The sequence below is a fragment of the Oncorhynchus gorbuscha genome, linkage group LG02 (genome assembly GCF_021184085.1).
Source record: "Oncorhynchus gorbuscha isolate QuinsamMale2020 ecotype Even-year linkage group LG02, OgorEven_v1.0, whole genome shotgun sequence".
Classification (NCBI taxonomy): domain Eukaryota; kingdom Metazoa; phylum Chordata; class Actinopteri; order Salmoniformes; family Salmonidae; genus Oncorhynchus; species Oncorhynchus gorbuscha.
Genome location: NC_060174.1, coordinates 13831107 through 13849977, shown reverse-complemented (window position 1 = coordinate 13849977; position 18871 = coordinate 13831107). Strand labels below are relative to the sequence as shown.

At 44.5% G+C, this 18871-nt stretch overlaps 2 protein-coding genes across 2 annotated transcripts; both read right to left on the bottom strand.

Moving 5' to 3' along the window:
* Nucleotides 1-482: 482 nt before the first annotated feature.
* zfyve9b (zinc finger, FYVE domain containing 9b) lies at nucleotides 483-13972 on the bottom strand. The gene is made up of 16 exons (XM_046301769.1): nucleotides 13838-13972; nucleotides 10583-11412; nucleotides 10219-10318; nucleotides 9868-10079; nucleotides 9268-9400; nucleotides 8725-8847; nucleotides 8424-8579; nucleotides 7264-7488; nucleotides 6428-6510; nucleotides 6119-6223; nucleotides 5466-5616; nucleotides 2582-2662; nucleotides 2127-2289; nucleotides 1703-1808; nucleotides 1402-1581; nucleotides 483-1078 (listed from the first exon to the last, which is right to left on the bottom strand). The coding sequence occupies exons 1-16, from the start codon at nucleotides 13899-13901 to the stop codon at nucleotides 917-919; spliced, it is 2874 nt and encodes a 957-aa protein (XP_046157725.1). The 5' UTR covers nucleotides 13902-13972; the 3' UTR covers nucleotides 483-916.
* Nucleotides 13973-14518: 546 nt separating this feature from the next.
* Nucleotides 14519-17674, bottom strand: btf3l4 (basic transcription factor 3-like 4). Its single transcript, XM_046292604.1, has 6 exons — nucleotides 17583-17674; nucleotides 16914-16981; nucleotides 15727-15840; nucleotides 15272-15473; nucleotides 14981-15040; nucleotides 14519-14888 (listed from the first exon to the last, which is right to left on the bottom strand). Exons 2-6 carry the CDS (start codon nucleotides 16965-16967, stop codon nucleotides 14842-14844), a joined length of 477 nt encoding a protein of 158 aa, XP_046148560.1. The 5' UTR covers nucleotides 16968-16981; nucleotides 17583-17674; the 3' UTR covers nucleotides 14519-14841.
* Between the last annotated feature and the right edge of the window lie 1197 nt (nucleotides 17675-18871).

Here is an 18871-nt window from a genome sequence, read left to right as displayed (position 1 = left end):
GGTTGGACTAGGGCAAACACATAATACCGGTATATGAGTTTGACTTGGAGCTGGTGACATGTGTACTGTAAATTACCTAATAATGCCAACGACATAACCTCTAATGGTAATGACTGTCTGGAAATGTCTACCGTATCTATGACATGTCGAGGCTAATGCCATTCTTACTTCACAGGGTTGTAAGTCCAACAACCTCAATGAGTTGGTAAAAGACCTGCTTGTCATGACAGAGCAACATTATGGTGCTTCTTTCAAAGCGTTTTTGTGAGACCTTGACATTGTAAATAAAGGTGGACATTGTCTCCTTACATCTGCTCGGATACTGATCCTGACGGAAAATGGAACTTTATACCTTGATTTCCACAAGCATTTCAAACAATGTTTGACAAATCCTTGTATGATGTCCTTTGTGTTAATGTTTATTCACCTTAGGTTGACTGTAATGCATTTTGGGGGTAATCGAGAGGAATTAAAATAATTCAGAATTTTAAAATGTTATTAAACATGAATGAATTCAGTTTGCATCAAACAGCTAGCTACAGGTCTACTGATAAATAACATTTCAAGTCATTCTCATTTTCCCATTGGAACTGAATACAGCCCCCAGTTTAAAGGCATTCTCAAAATATGGGTATTTATTGAAAATATACAGAAATGTACCATTCTCAAGCCATATAATATTTACTGCTGCATATGCCAAGGCAGGGTGAGCTTTGAGTCAGACCACTTACCATCCAGCCACCCTTTCTTATAGGCTGGCTGAGACATATCCTGGAGGCGAGTTACTATGTCCCATGAAAGAGCTTACTCCTCCAACCAATGCTATTTGAAGCTATCGAACTCACACCAGCACAAATGGAGAACCAGGGGAGAGGATGGTGTGGGGATGAGTGTGTGCACTTTGACCCCCTTTCCCCTAGGAAATGTTCTCCAGGATATAGAAAATGAGCTCCATGACTAAGGGTTCTTCGCTCCTCTTGCGCCCCCTGCTGTGGATGATGGGGATCAGCACTGTTTCCAGGGCTTTGAGGTACGGGGCTGGGAGGGGCAGGCCGTTACTGCCGGCCACAAACCCCACCTGGAACATGGAAAAGCGATGTTAACCACTACACATCTATGGGTTCAACTGCTAGCTTTGGTAATACTATGCAGGCCTATATCCGATCACTATTTAAATAAAATATTATGCAGGCCTATATCCGATCACTATTTAAATAAAGAATAACTTTATATTAAAAGGTGGTCAACCACTCACATATTAGTCATTCAAGAAGTATTACAATTATTGAAGTCAGGCGGGAATAAAGTGATACACAATTTCAAAGATTACATTTCCTCAAAGGTCTAAATTGGCCAGTGACCTACGTGCAGTATCTTCATCCTAGCCAATGGCGCCCTCACCTGGTGGGAGTCCAGCGTGACGCGCAGCCCCAGCTTAGCCATACCATCCTCCTTCAGCAACTTGAGGTGTGGGCCCAGTGCCAGGCAGAATGCCCGGGCCAGTCTCTCTGTGAGCCTGCTGTGTTCTGTATGGTGGTCACCCTGGCTCTTAGGATGACCCCCCTTCTGTAAGGAGAACACCTGAAGGACACAAGACAACAATGCACTTACAGAATACAGTAATAAAGAGGCTTTGAGTAGGAGTCAAGACTAGTGGTTAGATGTGTCCTAGATATTGTTTGGTCCAAAGGCTGGGGTTAACCTCTGTCCAGCGGATGACCTTTCCATTGGCCTTGTACTCAGACTTCTGGAACATCTTGATACTGCTGATGGACTCCATGGACTTGCCATCAATGGGGCTAATAACCCTGGGGGGGAAAACACACACACACACACACACACACACACACACACACACACACACACACACACACACACACACACACACACACACACACACACACACACACACACACACACACACACACACACACACAGTTGCAGGCAACGATAAAGAGTAGCCTACATCGATAGAGAATGGTTAATGGGCAGGGGGCTCACAGGTCTGAGACAGACTTGGAGACTGGATGAAACGACAGTAGGTTAGGTTAAAGGTAGTATAATGATAGGCTACAGAACTAGCCATGGAACACTGATCAGGGCAGATGTAATGACCAAACCATTACCCCTTGTTTACAGTGCATTCTTTCTCTTGCCATTGGACCTGGACATGCTCTTGGCTGTCTGATTGGTCGATCCGCCCACAGGAGATGTTGTAGTCTTTCATCTCCCGTAGCGACCGGCGAAGCTCCACCATGGTCTCCACAGTGATCTGCACCATCAGCCCATCTGGAGAGAGGGACAGCAATACAGCTAAAACACACACAGACAGCAACAAGGACACGCACACTCACATACATACGGCCACACACACCTTGAGTACACATAGACACACACATACACACAAACATTGAGAGACTCTAAATAAGGAAATCCTATTTAGGATGAAAGTTAGAAGTAATGTTCTCTTAATAAGACTATTTCTGCATGTGAATAGTTGAAAATGATTAGTATGGTAATGTTCCAGATCTAAATGAAGATACACACGGATGACACACGGATGACACACGGATGACAGTACCTTCAACGATGCTGGATTTGGCCAGATATCCTGATGCTGCTTTAAGGGCTCCACTGAACAAAAAGAAGCAGGAACCAGTGACTGAAACAAAACACAACACCACATATCACCACTTGACTTGTAAAGTTACCAAAAAAAAGAAACGTCCTTTCACTGTCAACTGTGTTTATTTTTTAGCAAACTTCGCATGTGTAAATATTTGTATGAATATAACGAGATTCAATAACTGAGACATAAACTGAACAAGTTCCACAGACATGTGACTAACAGAAATGGAATAATGTGTCCCTGAACAAAGGGGGGGGGTCAAAATCAAAAGTAACACTCGTTATCCGTTTTGTCACCGAAGCACCATATACTACCCACCACTGAGACCTGTACGCTCTCGTTGGCTGGCCCTCGCTTCATACTCATCGCCAAACCCACTGGCTCCAGGTCATCTACAAGACCCTGCTAGGTAAAGTCCCCCCTTATCTCAGCTCGCTGGTCACCATAGCATCTCCCACCTGTAGCACACGCTCCAGCAGGTATATCTCTCTAGTCACCCCCAAAACCAATTCTTTCTTTGGCCGCCTCTCCTTCCAGTTCTCTGCTGCCAATGACTGGAGCGAACTACGTCCCTTCCGTCTTCAAGAGCGAGAGTTGCACAAAAATCTCTGAAACTGGAAACACTTATCTCCCTCACTAGCTTTGAGCACCAACTGTCAGAGCAGCTCACAGATTATTGCACCTGTACATAGCCCACCTATAATTTAGCCCAAACAACTACCTCTTTCCCTACTGTATTTATTTTATTTATTTATTTATTTTGCACCCCATTATTTTTATTTGTACTTTGCACATTCTTCCATTGCAAAACTACCATTCCAGTGTTTTACTTGCTATATTGTATTTATTTTGCCACCATGGCCTTTTTTTGCCTTTACCTCCCTTATCTCAGCTCATTTGCTCACATCGTATATAGACTTGTTTATACTGTATTATTGACTGTATGTTTGTTTTACTCCATGTGTAACTCTGTATCGTTGTATGTGTCGAACTGCTTTGCTTTATCTTGGCCAGGTCGCAATTGTAAATGAGAACTTGTTCTCAACTTGCCTACCTAGTTAAATAAAGGTGGAAAAAAAATCTGGTGTGGTCACCAGCTGCATTAAGTACTGCAGTGCATCTCCTCCTCATGGACTGCACCAGATTTGCCAGTTCTTGCTGTGAGATGTTACCCCACTCTTCCAGCAAGACACCTGCAAGATCCCGGACTTATTTTGGGGAATGGCCCTAGCCCTCACCCTCTGATCCAACAGGTCCCAGGTGTGATCAACGGGATTGAGATCTGGGCTCTTCGCTGGCCATGGCAGAACACTGACATTCCTGTCTTGCAGGAAATCACACACAGAACGAGCAGTATGGCTGGTGGCATTGTCATGCTGGAGGTTCATGTCAGGATGAGCCTGCAGGAAGGGTACCACATGAGGGAGGAGGATGTTCTCCCTGTAACGCACAGCGTTGACATTGCCTGCAATGACAACAAGTTTCGTCCAATGATGCTGTGACACACCGCCCCAGACCATGACGGACCCTCCACCTCCAAATCGATCCCGCTCCAGAGTACAGGCCTCGGTGTAACACTCATTCCTTCGACGATAAACGTGAATCCGGCCCTCACCCCTGGTGTGACAAAACCACGACTCGTTAGTCATGAGCACTTTTTGCCAGTCCTGTCTGATCCAGCAACAGTGGGCTTGTGCCAATAGGCGATTGTTGTTGCCGGTGATGTCTGGTGAGGACCTGGCTTACAACAGGCCTACAAGTCCTCAGTCCAGCTTCTCTCAGCCTATCTGAGCACTGATGGAGAGATTGTGCGTTCCTGGTGCAACTCGGGCAGTTGTTTTTGCCATCATGTTCGGATGTACTAATCCTGTGCAGGTGTTGTTACACGTGGTCTGCCACTGGGAGGATGATCAGCTGTCCGTTCTGTCTCCCTGTAGCACTGTCTTAGGCGTCTCACAGTACGGACATTGCAATTTATTTCCCTTGCCACAGTCCTCATGCCTCCTTGCAGCATGCCTAAGGCACGTTCATGCAGATAATCAGGGACCCAGGGCATCTTTCTTTTGGTGTTTTTAGAGTTAGTAGGCAGGCCTCTTTAGTGTCCTAAGTTTTCATAACTGTGACCTTAATTGCCTACCGTCTGTAAGCTGTTAGTGTCTTAACGACCGTTCCACTAGTGCATATTTCATTAATTGTTTATGTTTCATTTAACAAGCATGGGAAACAGTGTTTAAACCCTTTACAATGAAGATCTGTGAAGTTATTTTGATTTTTTTGCCGAGTTTAGTATATAAACACCTTCAATATTACAAACCAAAAATAATGACAGAACTATGCTTTCTCCACCTGTATCTTTCACTCTCTCACATGACACCACATTGCCCTCCAGTGGTAGCTAAGGCACAGTTCTTGCAGTGAGCGCGTTTAAAAACATTGCAAATCATACATACGATTTTCCCTTGGCTTTCAAAGGCCAGATACATGGTGGGTGTTATGTGGCAGTCAGTATTACATCTCTGTACCATAATCTCTCTCTCCTTGATTGTAGGTGATGTGCTGCTGTGTAGCATTCCTTCTCTACTGGTGGTTCTCTTTGATTACAGGACAGGCAGTGGACTCTGTCTCAGTCTCCCTAATAATCTCTGCAACCCAGAAGTAAAATCTTGCATAATTTGTTCAGATTTGTATTTGTATTTATTAAGGATCCCCATTAGCTTCTGCTAATGTCCAGCAACATTAAGACAGTTATATACAATTTTAAATATTACATGCCCATGAGAGATTACGGTCTCCCCTAGCCCACATCGCCCTCTGTTGATTCTATGGGAGTTCCCACCTTTGCGAGGCTGATTGTGGATGCTGATGGCCTGGGTCTGGTACTCGCCATCGTCCCCCTGAACACAGATGAGGTGGGAGTCTGCCGCCACGTTGAAGCATGCCCCCATGGCCAGCACATGCTCATTGGACTTATTCAAAGCCTTCATCAGCTGAGAAAGAGAGATAGATTTTCTATGATCTATTTCACTTGCTTTGGTAATGTATACATATGTTTCCCGTGCCAATAAAGCCCCTTGAATTGAAATGAGAGGTGAAAGATAGGGGTAGAGAGAGAGGGAGAGGTGGAAGGGTAGAAAGAGAGGCATGATTGATATCAACCCTTGATCTATTGCTGAAAGAGTTGTTTATAACAGAGTTCTTTATGATTTATATGCATTTATAATGCCGTATTCATTTTTATTTTTATTTTTTAACCTTTATTTTACTAGGCAAGTCAGTTAAGAACAAATTCTTATTTACAATGACGGCCTAGGAACAGCGGGTTAACTGCCTGTTCAGGGGCAGAACGACAGATTTGTACCATGTCAGCTCGGGGGTTTGAACTTGCAACCTTCCGGTTACTAGTCCAACGCTCTAACCACTAGGCCACCCTGCATGCAGCTTTTGTTATTATAAAGCGTAACCAAGTGCTGCTTCATGGTTTTCCTGTACCTCATCATAGCCGTTGGTAGGGATTTTAATGCAGGTCCTCTGAGCTTCCAGATCTACAGTGAGTCCAGGCACCACTGGCAGAGTGTACCGGTAATTCCTGAAGTCCTGGTAAGCAATGAGGGAAAAATGTGTAATTCATTAGGCCCCAAATGGAAGAAAACAGACCTAAACCGAGAGGGATTTTCTGAACTCGTCCAGTAAAAAACGCTCCATTCATTTTCCGTTGTAAAACACTTTGGTACGGTGTGCCCTAATGAACACAACCTTGGTGTTGATTGTTGTTAGTGTAATGAGAGGCAAGCTACTTACTACCAGTAGTCTCATGATGGTGTGGCCGGTTTCCCCAAACAGAGCCTTCCTGAAGCGCACGCTGTACAGAGGACAGGGGTAAACTGGAAAGGGAGAGGAACGCCTTAATGGGATGACACTCGACGCGGCCGTCAAAAGCTGCACACTGTGTCTCTGATGCATACAGGTGCACACACACTTTCTCTCTCACTTACACGCATATTCTCTCTCACACACACACACTTTCTCTCTCACTTACATGCATATTCTCTCTCACACACACACACTTTCTCTCTCACTTACACGCATATTCTCTCACACACACACACACACACACACACACACACACACACACACACACACACACACACACACACACACACACACACACACACACACACACACACACACACACACACACACACACACACACACACACACACACACACACACACACACACACACACACACACACACACACACGTTGTATTAACAATGGTGTTTGTTATTCACTGGTTGCCCTTTTCTTGTGACAACAGGTCACAAATCTTGCTGCTGTGATGGCACACTGGTATTTCCCCCAATAGATATGGGATGATATTTCCTTAATTGTGGGTCAGTCACAGTGGTCAGGTATTATGCTACTGTGTACTCTCTGATTAGGGCCAAATAGCATTCTAGTATGCTCCGTTTTTTGTTTGTTAATTCTTTCCAATGTGTCAAGTAATTCTCTTTTTGTTTTCTCCTGATTTGGTTGGGTCTAATTGTGTTGCTGTCCTGGGGCTCAATGTGGTCTGTGGGGTCTCTCTCTCTCTCCAGCCACACATCTCTCTCCTGCCTCCAGAGCGCTGACTCACATCTGTACTCAGCCCCCAATCTGAGCATGAGGCGCAGGGGGAAAGCCTTGGCCCAGGGCACCTCAGCCCGGTGGATCAGCAGGCCAAAGAGAAAGGGCTGGTTGGGCATAGGGAGACCCTGCAGGGACTGGAGGGTGGAGCGCACCCAGAGGAACCCTGCATGCTCCTCACAGCCCAGGAAAGTACTGGAGAACTGGGAGAGACCCAGGTGGCTCAGTACCTTGCCTGCCGAAAGAGAGAGGGAGAGAAAGAGAGAAAGAGAGAGAGAGAGAGAGAGAGAGAGAGAGAGAGAGAGAGAGAGAGAGAGAGAGAGAGAGAGAGAGAGAGAGAGAGAGAGAGAGAGAGAGAGAGAGAGAGAGAGAGAGAGAGAGAGAGAGAGAGAGAGAGAGAGAGAGGGAAAAAATAGAGATGGAGGGAAAAAATAGAGATGGAGGGAGGGAAAGAGATAATCAATGACTGTACAAAGCATTAGGAACACCTTCCTAATATTGAGTTGCCCTCAGAACAGCCGCAATTTGTCCAGGTATGGACTTTTCAAGGTGTCGAAAGAGTCCCACAGGAATGCTGGCCCATGTTGACTCCAATGATTCCCACAGTTGTGTCAAGTTGGCTGGAAGTCCATTTGGTGGAGAACCTTTCTTGATGCACACATGGAATTGTCTCAAGGCTTAAAAACCCTACATCCCAACCTGAGCACTCAGTTCCGCCACCTCTGGTCTCTTGGTCCCTCACACCCCTATGGCACGAAAGCTCCCGCTCAGCCCAATCAAAGCTGATCTCTGTCCTGGCACCCCAATGGTGGAACCAGCTTCTCCCTAAAGTCAGGACAGCGGAGTCCCTGCCCATCTTTCGAAACCCTACCTCTTTGAAGAGTATCTTAAATAACCTTCATGGTGCACCCATCCTACTAACACTGACTTTGTTGGTAACTACTATGTTGAGGGAAAATGTACTTGATACTATTGTGATGTGTTGTTGTCTCACCTAGCTATCTTAAGACGAATGCACTAATTGTAAATTGCTCTGGATAAGAACATCTGCCAAATGACTAAAATGTAAAATGGAAGGAAAATGGGACTCTTTCAAGACCTGCTTCAGAGCTCAATCCAGTGCTGATCAATGGTAGCTAACTTGCCAGACCACGTCAATGCCAGTCTCACCTGTGAGGGCGTCCCTGTAGAGCTGTATAAAGTGGCTGAAGAGGTCTTTGGGGAAGCTCTTGTCTTCGGGCAGACATTGCAGCAGCACCACCACTTCCACCTGGCCCACCGCGTGCATGCCCTTCGACGTCACACACCAGCACTTCCTGTTTACATCTGAGGAAAGCCAATGAGAGGTAGCGCTTCAATGTGAGGTTACATGTGACTTGAATGATTCCATAGTGAGCTAAGATGAAAACAGGGTGTCACACAGTGTCAATAACTGAAAAAAGGTTGAATGTTGAGAAAAAATGTCACATACAGTTGACTAGCTTGACCATGGCCAGTAGGTTGGCGTTGAGGACAAAGACCAGGGAGTTGGGCCTGCCGCTCTCCAGGTCCTGGATGAGAACCCTCTCAGAGGGCCTTTCCTCCACCGTGTAGTCTGGTGAGACAGATGAAATGGTGACCTAGACATCCTTAGAAACTATTCAAAAGAAGTGTCCATTTGACAATCCCAGTACAGTGAACTAGCCAGCCATTAGCATCTCCAGTAGCTAACTACCTAACGCTATGACAATCCCAGTACAGTGGGCTAGCCTTCTGCATATCCTGTATCTGACTACCTAACCCTATGACCCTCAAACTCAACCTTGAAGCCAGGTCCAGTTCCACTGCGTTTTTGTTGTTTTTCCCCTCTAATTGGGGACTGATTTAGACCTGGGACACCAGGTGTCTGCAATTAAATATCAGGTATAACATAAAACCAGCAGGCACCGGTCCTAATACGATAAGGGTTGTGAGTTAGCGGTTAGCTAAAGTGAGCTAGCGGTAAGCATCTCCAGTGTTGGTAGCCTGGTTGTACCTCCTTTGACTCCAGTAGAGGTGAGGATGGGAGGGAGGCCATCCAGTGGGATGAGGTTGGCAGAGCTACTGATGTGGCTACTGACCAGGGTTGCTGTACCCCAGCCACAGGGCCCAGACACCTCCTGCAGAGGCTATACGGAGAGGGGAGAAGAATACTTTATTCATCCATACAAGACAGACATTGGTCTTCTGTTGTACCACACACACACACACAGTGGCTGGAGCAGTGGGCAGCTACTAGTACCACACCAGTGAGCAGTTTAGGGGTTAAGTGCCTCGCTCAAGGCCACAACTGCAGGCGAAGGCATCTACGACACTCTCAATCAGATGTCCCCCTGTCAGACATGGGATTAGAACCAGCAACGACCCACTTCTCTAGCCTTGAGGCTCTCGGCTACCTGCTGCCCCAAGGAAGAGGAGAGAGGGAGGAGGAAGGAAAGAGAGAGAGAGCTTATAGATTACTTTGGGTTATGGATATCAAAGGTATCAACAGAAAGACTGATAGTACACTACATATGAGCACATCCTTAGCTATTTTATGTTCATTTGAAATCAATTGCATTAAATGAGTCTTGTCTGACAATGGTTTGTTACATACATTGAGCAGGGGCGGCCCCTGTGCTATTGGTGTCCTCCTGCTGGTCTGTGGTGACCCAGTGGCGCTTCTGATTGTAGCAGCTATACTTCTCCTCAATAATAGCGGTGAGAAGGTGGGGCCTCTGATTGGTGTACAAGGAGCAGAGTCTGATTTCTCATTGGATAGGATTTCATCAGCAAACAACACCCTCCTTCTCCCCCTGGGAGGGGTTCCTAAAGAAAATAACAAGAGAGAGAGAGAGTGTCAATAATATTGACAGGAACATGATTCTGCATGTTGCACCAATGAACTGTGTAAAACACTGTTGTTGCCTGTAGTGTCACGGTAATAGTGTTGTCAGGTGATACTCACCTTTCACTAGAGTTGAGTGACAGGAGACACAGACACGCCCCTCCTTCCCATCCAGGTGTGTTAGTCGGAACTTCAGACCGGAGCACACTGAACAGAATACCTGTAGGACACACACACACACACACACACACACACACACACACACACACACACACACACACACACACACACACACACACACACACACACACACACACACACACACACACACACACACACACACACACACACACACACACACACACACACACACACACACACACACACTAACAGGGTCAGCCTCCTTTCTCAGGGACAAGAGACCATAGACAGACATGCAATCCCTTCTTAATTGAAATACAACCAAGTGGTGTAAGACCCTCACCTTGCCACAGGCGCGGCAGTGGTGCCTTCTCTTTGTGAAGGTGAACCTGACTTCACACATCATACAGACCAGTGTATGGGCGTCAGGGACCCACACGGGGGCCACCTCCCCCAGGATAGTGCCTCGCTCCCTGGACAGAATGCCCGTGGGGCCGGCCTGTAGCTCATTGTCTGGATCCACTGATGGAGACATAGGGGAAGGTGTGCAGTCCCCCACAGCTCCCTCTTCACTGTCTACCTGTGCTCTGTTGGCATTAGTCTCATCATTAGTCAGCCCGTTGGCTTTGGTCTGGTTCTGAAGCCCCAGTCTGGGCCCCTGGGTCTGGCTGCCTTCATAGAGCTCCTCCACAGGACGATCAGATGTGGCGTCCAGGTCAGGACCTATGCCATCTGAGCCGCTGGGTGAGTCGTGCAGCTTACGTTCACTCTCTTCCAGCTCCTTCTCCTCAACCACAGAGTCCTCCTTGAAGGAGGGCAACTGAGGTCTCTTCTTCTCCTCCTTCATCTCCACCTCTGGCACTTTGGAGGGTATGAGCATCAAAGGGGTGGAGGCCTTCCCGAAATGCCTCTCTCCCCATGTGGAGAGAGTTGTCACAGCGCAGTTCCCCTCCTCCAGCTGTCTCATCAGCCTCTGAGCGGGGGTCTCTAGTTGGGAAATGGGACCCTCTTTTGTCGCCCCTGGGATTTTGGATTTTGCAGGGGACTCTGATCCGATGTGACCACAGCCCAGCTGTCCTGGCTTTGTGACATCCCCATCTTCGAGCATCAGCAGACAGGGTCTGTGGAGCCAGTGGTGCTTAGCATCCATCAGAGACGGAGCATCCGATTCATCTGTTCATACAAAGACGTGGATGCAGATCAAAACCATTGGAAGAGAAACGTCAAATGAACCTGACAAAGACATTCTGCTTCACGCCGAGAGAAAAAAAGGCTATAAGGAACATAAAACATTCAGTCCACAAGCGCATACACGCACTCACAAAAGCGTTCGTTGTATGCACGCGCACACACACACACACATAACCATGACCCCAGATTTGACGGGCTGTGTTCCTAGGTGGTAATTGGCCATTTATCTTGTCGCATCTAATAGGTTGAACCAGATCTATATATATATATGGCTCTAGGTTAAATTATCCACTGACTCCAACATAAGTGCACTGTCGTCCTTGAGAGAGCTTTTCTTGCATCCCAAATGGGACCCTATTCCCTATGAAGTGCACTACTTTTGAATAAATGTTACTTTTATTTAACTCTTCAGTTAAATAAAGGTTAAATTAAAAATTCAGCCCACGGCTGACTGAAAACATCTTTATCGGTCTGCTAATACAGGACCGGTAAAGGCCCAGTGCACTACTTTTGTGAAAAATGTAAACAATGTATTTGAGTGTTTACCAGCATTTGTAACTTCAGTCTGATAATGATCTGCATCTGTATAAAACAGTTAATCTGATAATACTTGTGGAATATAAAAATACTTGCTTGATATGTTTTCCAGTTTCTTGAAATACTTTGCAAATGCAACTCTATGTGAAAACTGAAATGATCTATTAATTCCTTTTCGTAGATGCTCTTACAGTAGTGTGTGCAGACATTTCCATACTGGTCCCCTTTGGGAATCAAACCCACAACCCAAGCATTGCAAGCGCCATGCACTACCAACTGAGCCACATCCTCACATCACATCATCACAAACCACTTGATGGCTCAATGTACTCAATCAATTAATGCACTATGCATTATTTTCCTTCATTGTGATGAAAAGCCTGCAGTTACAACCCTAGATGACAAGCCTATGTACAATACAGTAATATACACTTACATTAAGTGGTTTGTAAGGATGGTAAATTACCCTGCACAAAAAGATAATAATTTGATTAAGAAAAATATTTAATTTGATGTGGACATTTTGTGTCTTGCCCATAACTATGAACCTTTTGATGTAAATGTTTGAGGACAGGGTTTTGTTCTTTCTAGATTCCGTTAGAATGACAATTGCAGAGAAGGGACAAGGCAATAACTCTTACAATTCTAACTATTGAATCCTACAAGATACTGTTCTCAATTATAAACTGGGTGATTTGAGCCCTGAATGCTGATTGGCTGACAGCCATTATATATGAGACTGTATACCACGGGTATGACAAAACATGTATTTTTACTGCTCTAATTATGTTTGAAACCAGTTTATAATAGAAATAAGGCACTTCAGGGGTTTGTGGTATATTGCCAATATATCATGGCTAAGGGCTGTGTCCAGGCACTCTGCAACAGTCCTTAGCCAAGGTATATAGGCCATATACCACACACAACCTCTGGCCTTATTGCTTAATTATACAACTACTGCACACACTAAAAAAATGCCAGCACTATAGATGTCTATATCAGTCCGCTAATACTAGCAAAGGCCCAGTGCACTACTTTTGTGAAGAAAAAAAAATATATATATATTTTTCAGGGGGTGCTACAGCACCCTCAGCACTCCTACTTCCCCAACAGTGGCAAAATTGGATGTTAGATTATGTAGCCTGCATTATTATAATACGTTATGAATCAAGGTGTATACAAATAGTTATAGGCTTAATGACAAGATAATGAATGGATAACGACAAGAACACAAATTAAGACAATATTAATGTAATTCTATATTGTTTAAAAATTCTACTTCACTATCGACTGAAATGCGCCAAAATGTTATTATGGTGATAAAGAAAATCTGAATCATAATTCAGATTTTGAGATATGCTGTGATTGTTCTCTCCTCGGTTGGTTATTGCCTCTATTGCACAATTTCACATAGCCTTTACTGGCGTTGGTGAATTATTTTCGGGGTAAAACTGCATTGCAGCTTCAACCCCGTTATCGCACCCCAACCCTTCCATTCATGCTGACGATTACTAAACAACAATAGGGCCCAACCTATTCAGCTGACTGAGCGTTTGCGGTACGGTGACTCAGTATCCAGCACACGTGCAACTGTTTTAAATCCCCTCAACCAGCGAACACGGCAATGCGACATTTGCTGCTCATCTCGCTTCATTAAATGTTGCAGAGTAATTAAGCACAATATTATCTTTCCCAAAAATAGTCATTTTTCCAGTAATTCATATAGGCTGAACAATATTCTCACTTGTGCCTCGATCTGTCGTTCTATGAATGTGTCGCGAGCAGCAAGACGCATGATTGCAGATCAGCTATAATTTCCCCTGATTGAAATACATCTCGCATCTCTATACAATAGAATTAAAAACCTTACCGTCTGTCAATGCACCCAAGAGGCTTTCATTCTCATCGTCCTGGGCACTGAAGAACTTCAACATTTTGTAACAGTAGCGAAGAAAATAAAACAGTCTTGCTCACTATCAGAGGGAGGATTTCCCTCTATTCCCCCCTCTCCTTCTGCCCCCCTGCTACACTGCAGGTCTTGAATGAACTCAAGGATGTCCTCATATGTCCTTTTCTAAACCAGTGTACACTGTACAGTCGACCACACAAGCCAGTTTAATTGTATCTAAATCTTGCTCTCACTTCTAGCCAAGTGTCTACTGCACATAGGAATTGACTCCTGATAAAACATTTTAAAAGTATTTATCCCAGTGGTTAAAGTCTTAAATCATAATACAAGTCATGTGTACATGAAACCTCAGAAAGAAAACATTTGTCTAAAAATACAACCACGAAAGGCCATTATCTTTGACCAGTGATATTATCATCCAAGTCAGTCTGATATCTGCTGCACAGCCTGATGCTGGAGTTGAATTAATTACTTTTGAGTTTAAGGCAACACCTGCTTGAATTTAAATATATAGTGACAAAGAAAAGCTATGCATCTTGATACTACAATAATGAACCAGGGTGGCAGACATTGTGAAAATTGTAGTTTCCAAAAACAAAATACCCCCATTCAACAGCTAGAAAGACCACAGCACCATGTACAAAATGTTAATCACCTTTATTTTGTTTCATAAACAAAAAAACCCTCTGAAGACTAGCTTTATTTTAAAGACCACCGCAATCCTGATCGAGACTGACAATGTGGTGCAAAGTACTGAACTGTTGACCAATGTGTTGGGAGTTTAAGTGCGCAAGCCAGTCTGATAAGGGCTGCATCCGTGGGCCATTTCAAAATACACAAGTCTCCGGTTGACGGGATAGTGTTTGAAATGATATGCCTTCATAGCTAAAAGTTAAAACACAGGAGAAGTCGCCTTTCTTAATTGCAATTCCAATCCTTGTTTTGGGTCTTGAGGGGAAGATCAATCAGTTTGCCTCGTTCTTTGATGCTTCGTCAAAATTCTCCACCAGGTCTGAAGAGAAAGGGAGAGGAAAACAAAGGATGGTTTTACAGGTTGAAATTATGTGAGGTTTCCTCTGAAGTCTTAAACAGAATCATCCTTACCTGGAACGTCATCATCTTCTTCTTCAATATCTTCTGCTTTAGGGGCTTTGTTGTCGAGCACTGAAACAAAACAAGAAATTGTACGCAATAACCATCAAGACGTTCTTTGGGTCTCAGGTTGCAGAATAATCCCCAGGGGTGTATTCAGTAGTGCACACAGCAGAAAGCTATAGCAAAAGTTAAACAAAAACAAGAGTTTCTATTGGACAAATTCAGGTAGGTCCCTCCGTTTTTATTTACCCGTTTGGTTCCTCGTAAATACACCCTAGCCTACTGCATCTGCCAACCCACCTTGCCGAGGGAACTGCTCTGCCAGTTTACGCAGGCTGGTGAGGCTGTCGGCACCCAGCTGACTGAGGATGCCCGGGAGCATCTCTGTGAGCTGCTTGGTCTCGGCGTGGCCAGTGATAGCGAAGGTGTTGGCCGACAGAGACGCCTGCACTTTGGGGTTGTTGAAATGGATCACCGTGCCGTCATCCTTGATCATGTTTACCTAGTGACAGAGCAGGTGGGGGTTTCGGTTACTTCAGATTATTCTCCAAGTTTGGTGCCCAAAGTGACTGACATACAAGACTGTAGCCCATGCAAGAGTCATCAGAAGTGCAGTCATTTCATCCAAATTAATCTATAAACTGGAGACAGGAGTCTCAAAGGAGGAAGGAAATACTTATGAAACGTGCAATGAATGTGTTACAATACATTATCTAGGAAATGCAAAGAGGTGTGAAACGGTTGCTGTTGCTTACCTCTTCAATACCAGCAATGTTGTTGACAGCTAATTTCTTTAGCGAACTCTGAAGTTTTTTGTCATCGGCTGTTGCCGTTCTGTGTACGACCTTCTTCTTCCTACGTGCCGAGCCCTAAAAACAATTCAGGGAGATGTAGGAACATACTTAGTGGTTAAACACAGCAGGGGTATATCCAGTCCTCTGAGACCTCCACCTGGTGATTTGTACCATGCCTAAAGCCCCCCAAAATTAAGGCAATTATTTGTTTTATTTTTTAAAAGGTCCCTCTGGGCTTACAACGGCAACCAACTAAGACAGCCAACACAGTGGGTCTCAACAAGAACAGTGTTTGGACACTCCACATGTTTATATTTCCTTCAATGGCACGTGTGTGCATCTCACGTTGTAGCCCTGGGGTATTCAAATCCGAGTCTGGAGGTCCCGAGCACTGCGTGTATTCTGTTCTACCTCATAATGAATTGCACGACAGAACAATGTTCAATGTTTAATTTTAGGGAAATGGGCTGCTGAACGACCATTTGAAGAAAGGAGTGATTATGGTGGCCCAGAGGGCGATTGTCTATGGAGTGCTGCACGAGTTGTAATATATTAAAAATGGTCACAGCCATAAAAAAGGCCACACCTCATCAACCAGGAACAAATATACCTCAAAGGCTGTTGAAGACTGTGCACAACGTTTTGGGGAGATGTGTTGTTCAGTACAAACCATCACGCAATGTAGCAAACGTTGAACAGAACACACCCCTGGTGTCTCATGTCTAAATCAGTCCTTCATTACAGCGGGAGAATGAAAACATCATGTGCCACTGAGTTTCAAGGTTCAGACTTGAATTTGCCTGGTGAAGCACATAGTCCCTAAATCAAGGGTGTGTTCAGTTCATTTAAGTTTATGTTGTGTGACCGTTTATATTGAACAATACGTTTCCCCAAAACGGTGCACATGTCCCTCAATAGTCTCAGTGGTACTTATGCTACTGTTCAGTGGGTGTTCAGTGGGTGTTCAGTGGGTGTGGCCAGATCAATATGGGTGTGTGAGCTTTTGAAAGAACACTCCTGCCTCCATAATCACATTCTTCAATTTTGTCGTTCAGAACTGCACCGTTTTGGTTGAAATTACGGACTGCACATCGTTGCTGTCCATTTCAAGGGAAGTAACCATCACTAAAGATTGAGAATTATCTTACCTTTCCTCCTATCCGGACCTGGGCTTGAAGTTTCGCTAATTTTTCTTGATTCATGTTACTAACGTTTCCTGGAAAAAATGAGAGGGGTTATGAGTTAGAGTAAACCATGACAATGTATCTGTTTTCAATTGGAGGCAGTATAGGCAATATGGGTTGGCAATTTATCCATCATCAACTATTAGTAAAACAATGTGTTCCATAGATGACCAGTGTCAGAACCTCTCCACTCAGGTTACAACCCCACACGGCTGCTGCTAACTAGGATAACTAACTTACTATGTTTAGTTATGAGCCCTTTATCTAGTTAGGCAACCACATTTAACATGAGGGGGGGGGGGGGTGTAACTAACTACGGTGAACAGCAAGTAGCGAACACAAGAACATGCCATTTGAAAACTAGTTTAATCCACGTGCGACACCTTTCACAAAATATGTTGTCTGTCGCCGACGTAATATCAACAAATGTCCAGATATAACTAACATTAGCTAGCCAGGCTAACGTTAACCAGACAGGCTGGCTAGCAAGCTCATTTAGTGGACTTGCTGGGTATCACACGAAGTGTCAACGCCTCTTTTCGCCTAAAATACTTCGTTCCCGGTCAACTATCAAACACACATGTAATTGTAGACCACGAAACCTCGTATTTACGTAAACACGATATACCATACCTGATCCGAAGATATCCGAGGAAGCATGCGACAGCGAAAGATGGAGGATGACTATGAGCGATAAATGACGTAACTCACCATATGACTAATATCTTCTTCCGTGGTATCATAAAACCTTTACGAATCCCCCTACTGCACAGGAGTAGTATAAAGGAGACTGTCTGAGACGACATTTTGATCATATTTATTTGTTGAAATGCAATTAAACAGAACCATTCTAAGTCTCTGTATAAACAATATCCCTCATCACCTATCCATCACTGGAAATGAATTTGAATTAAATCACTTTTATCACCTGCCAGCATAGCCTATAACCAAGACATCCAAGACATCATCAAGGACCCCACACACCCCAGCCATGAGCTGTTTACTTCCTTACTGTCGGCAAATGCTATCGGAATGTTAGTTCTGATACCAACAGGCTCAGAGACAGTTTCAATTTACAAGCCAACAGACTGCTGGACACTTGAACTAGACTGACCACCTGCACTGACTCTCTCTCCACACACACACACACACACACACACACACACACACACACACACACACACACACACACACACACACACACACACACACACACACACACACACACACACACACACACACACACACACACACACACACACACACACACACACACACACAGCTGCTACCAGACTCTTATTTACTATTGCACAATTTAAACACTTGCGACCCAATGATACATATGTAAATATTGTGCTTTCCTCTATTCTACTTATGCTAAAATGTCTATTCTATTGAGCATTTTACTATATTTACCTATTCTTATTTTAAAATTTGATTTCTTATTGTTGTTGCATTGTCGAGAAGGAAACTGCAAGTAAGTATTTTGTTGGATGGTGTATACCACGTGTATCCTCTACATACGACCGATAAAGCTACACACCAGCGGTAATCAGTCTGGCAGACTGGTTAGTATGGGCTCCCGAGTGGCGCAATGGTCTAAGACACTGCATCTCAGTGATAGAGGTGTCACTACAGACCCTGGTTTGATTTCAGGCTGTATCACAGTCAGCTGTGATTGTGAGTCCCATAGGGGGGTGCACAATTGGCCCAGTGTTGTCTGGGTTAGTCTGTCATTGTAAATAAGAATTTGATCTTAACTGACTTGCCTAGTTAAATATACAAATTACGAGGCTACATAAGCTAGAGTTAGTGCTGTCTGGAATCCTTGGAATGTCCCTACTCTAACCTTTATTCCTGCTCTTTACCATAATAACCCTTACCTTTAACCGTTTTAATTTTCAACTTCATTGGGGTGACGA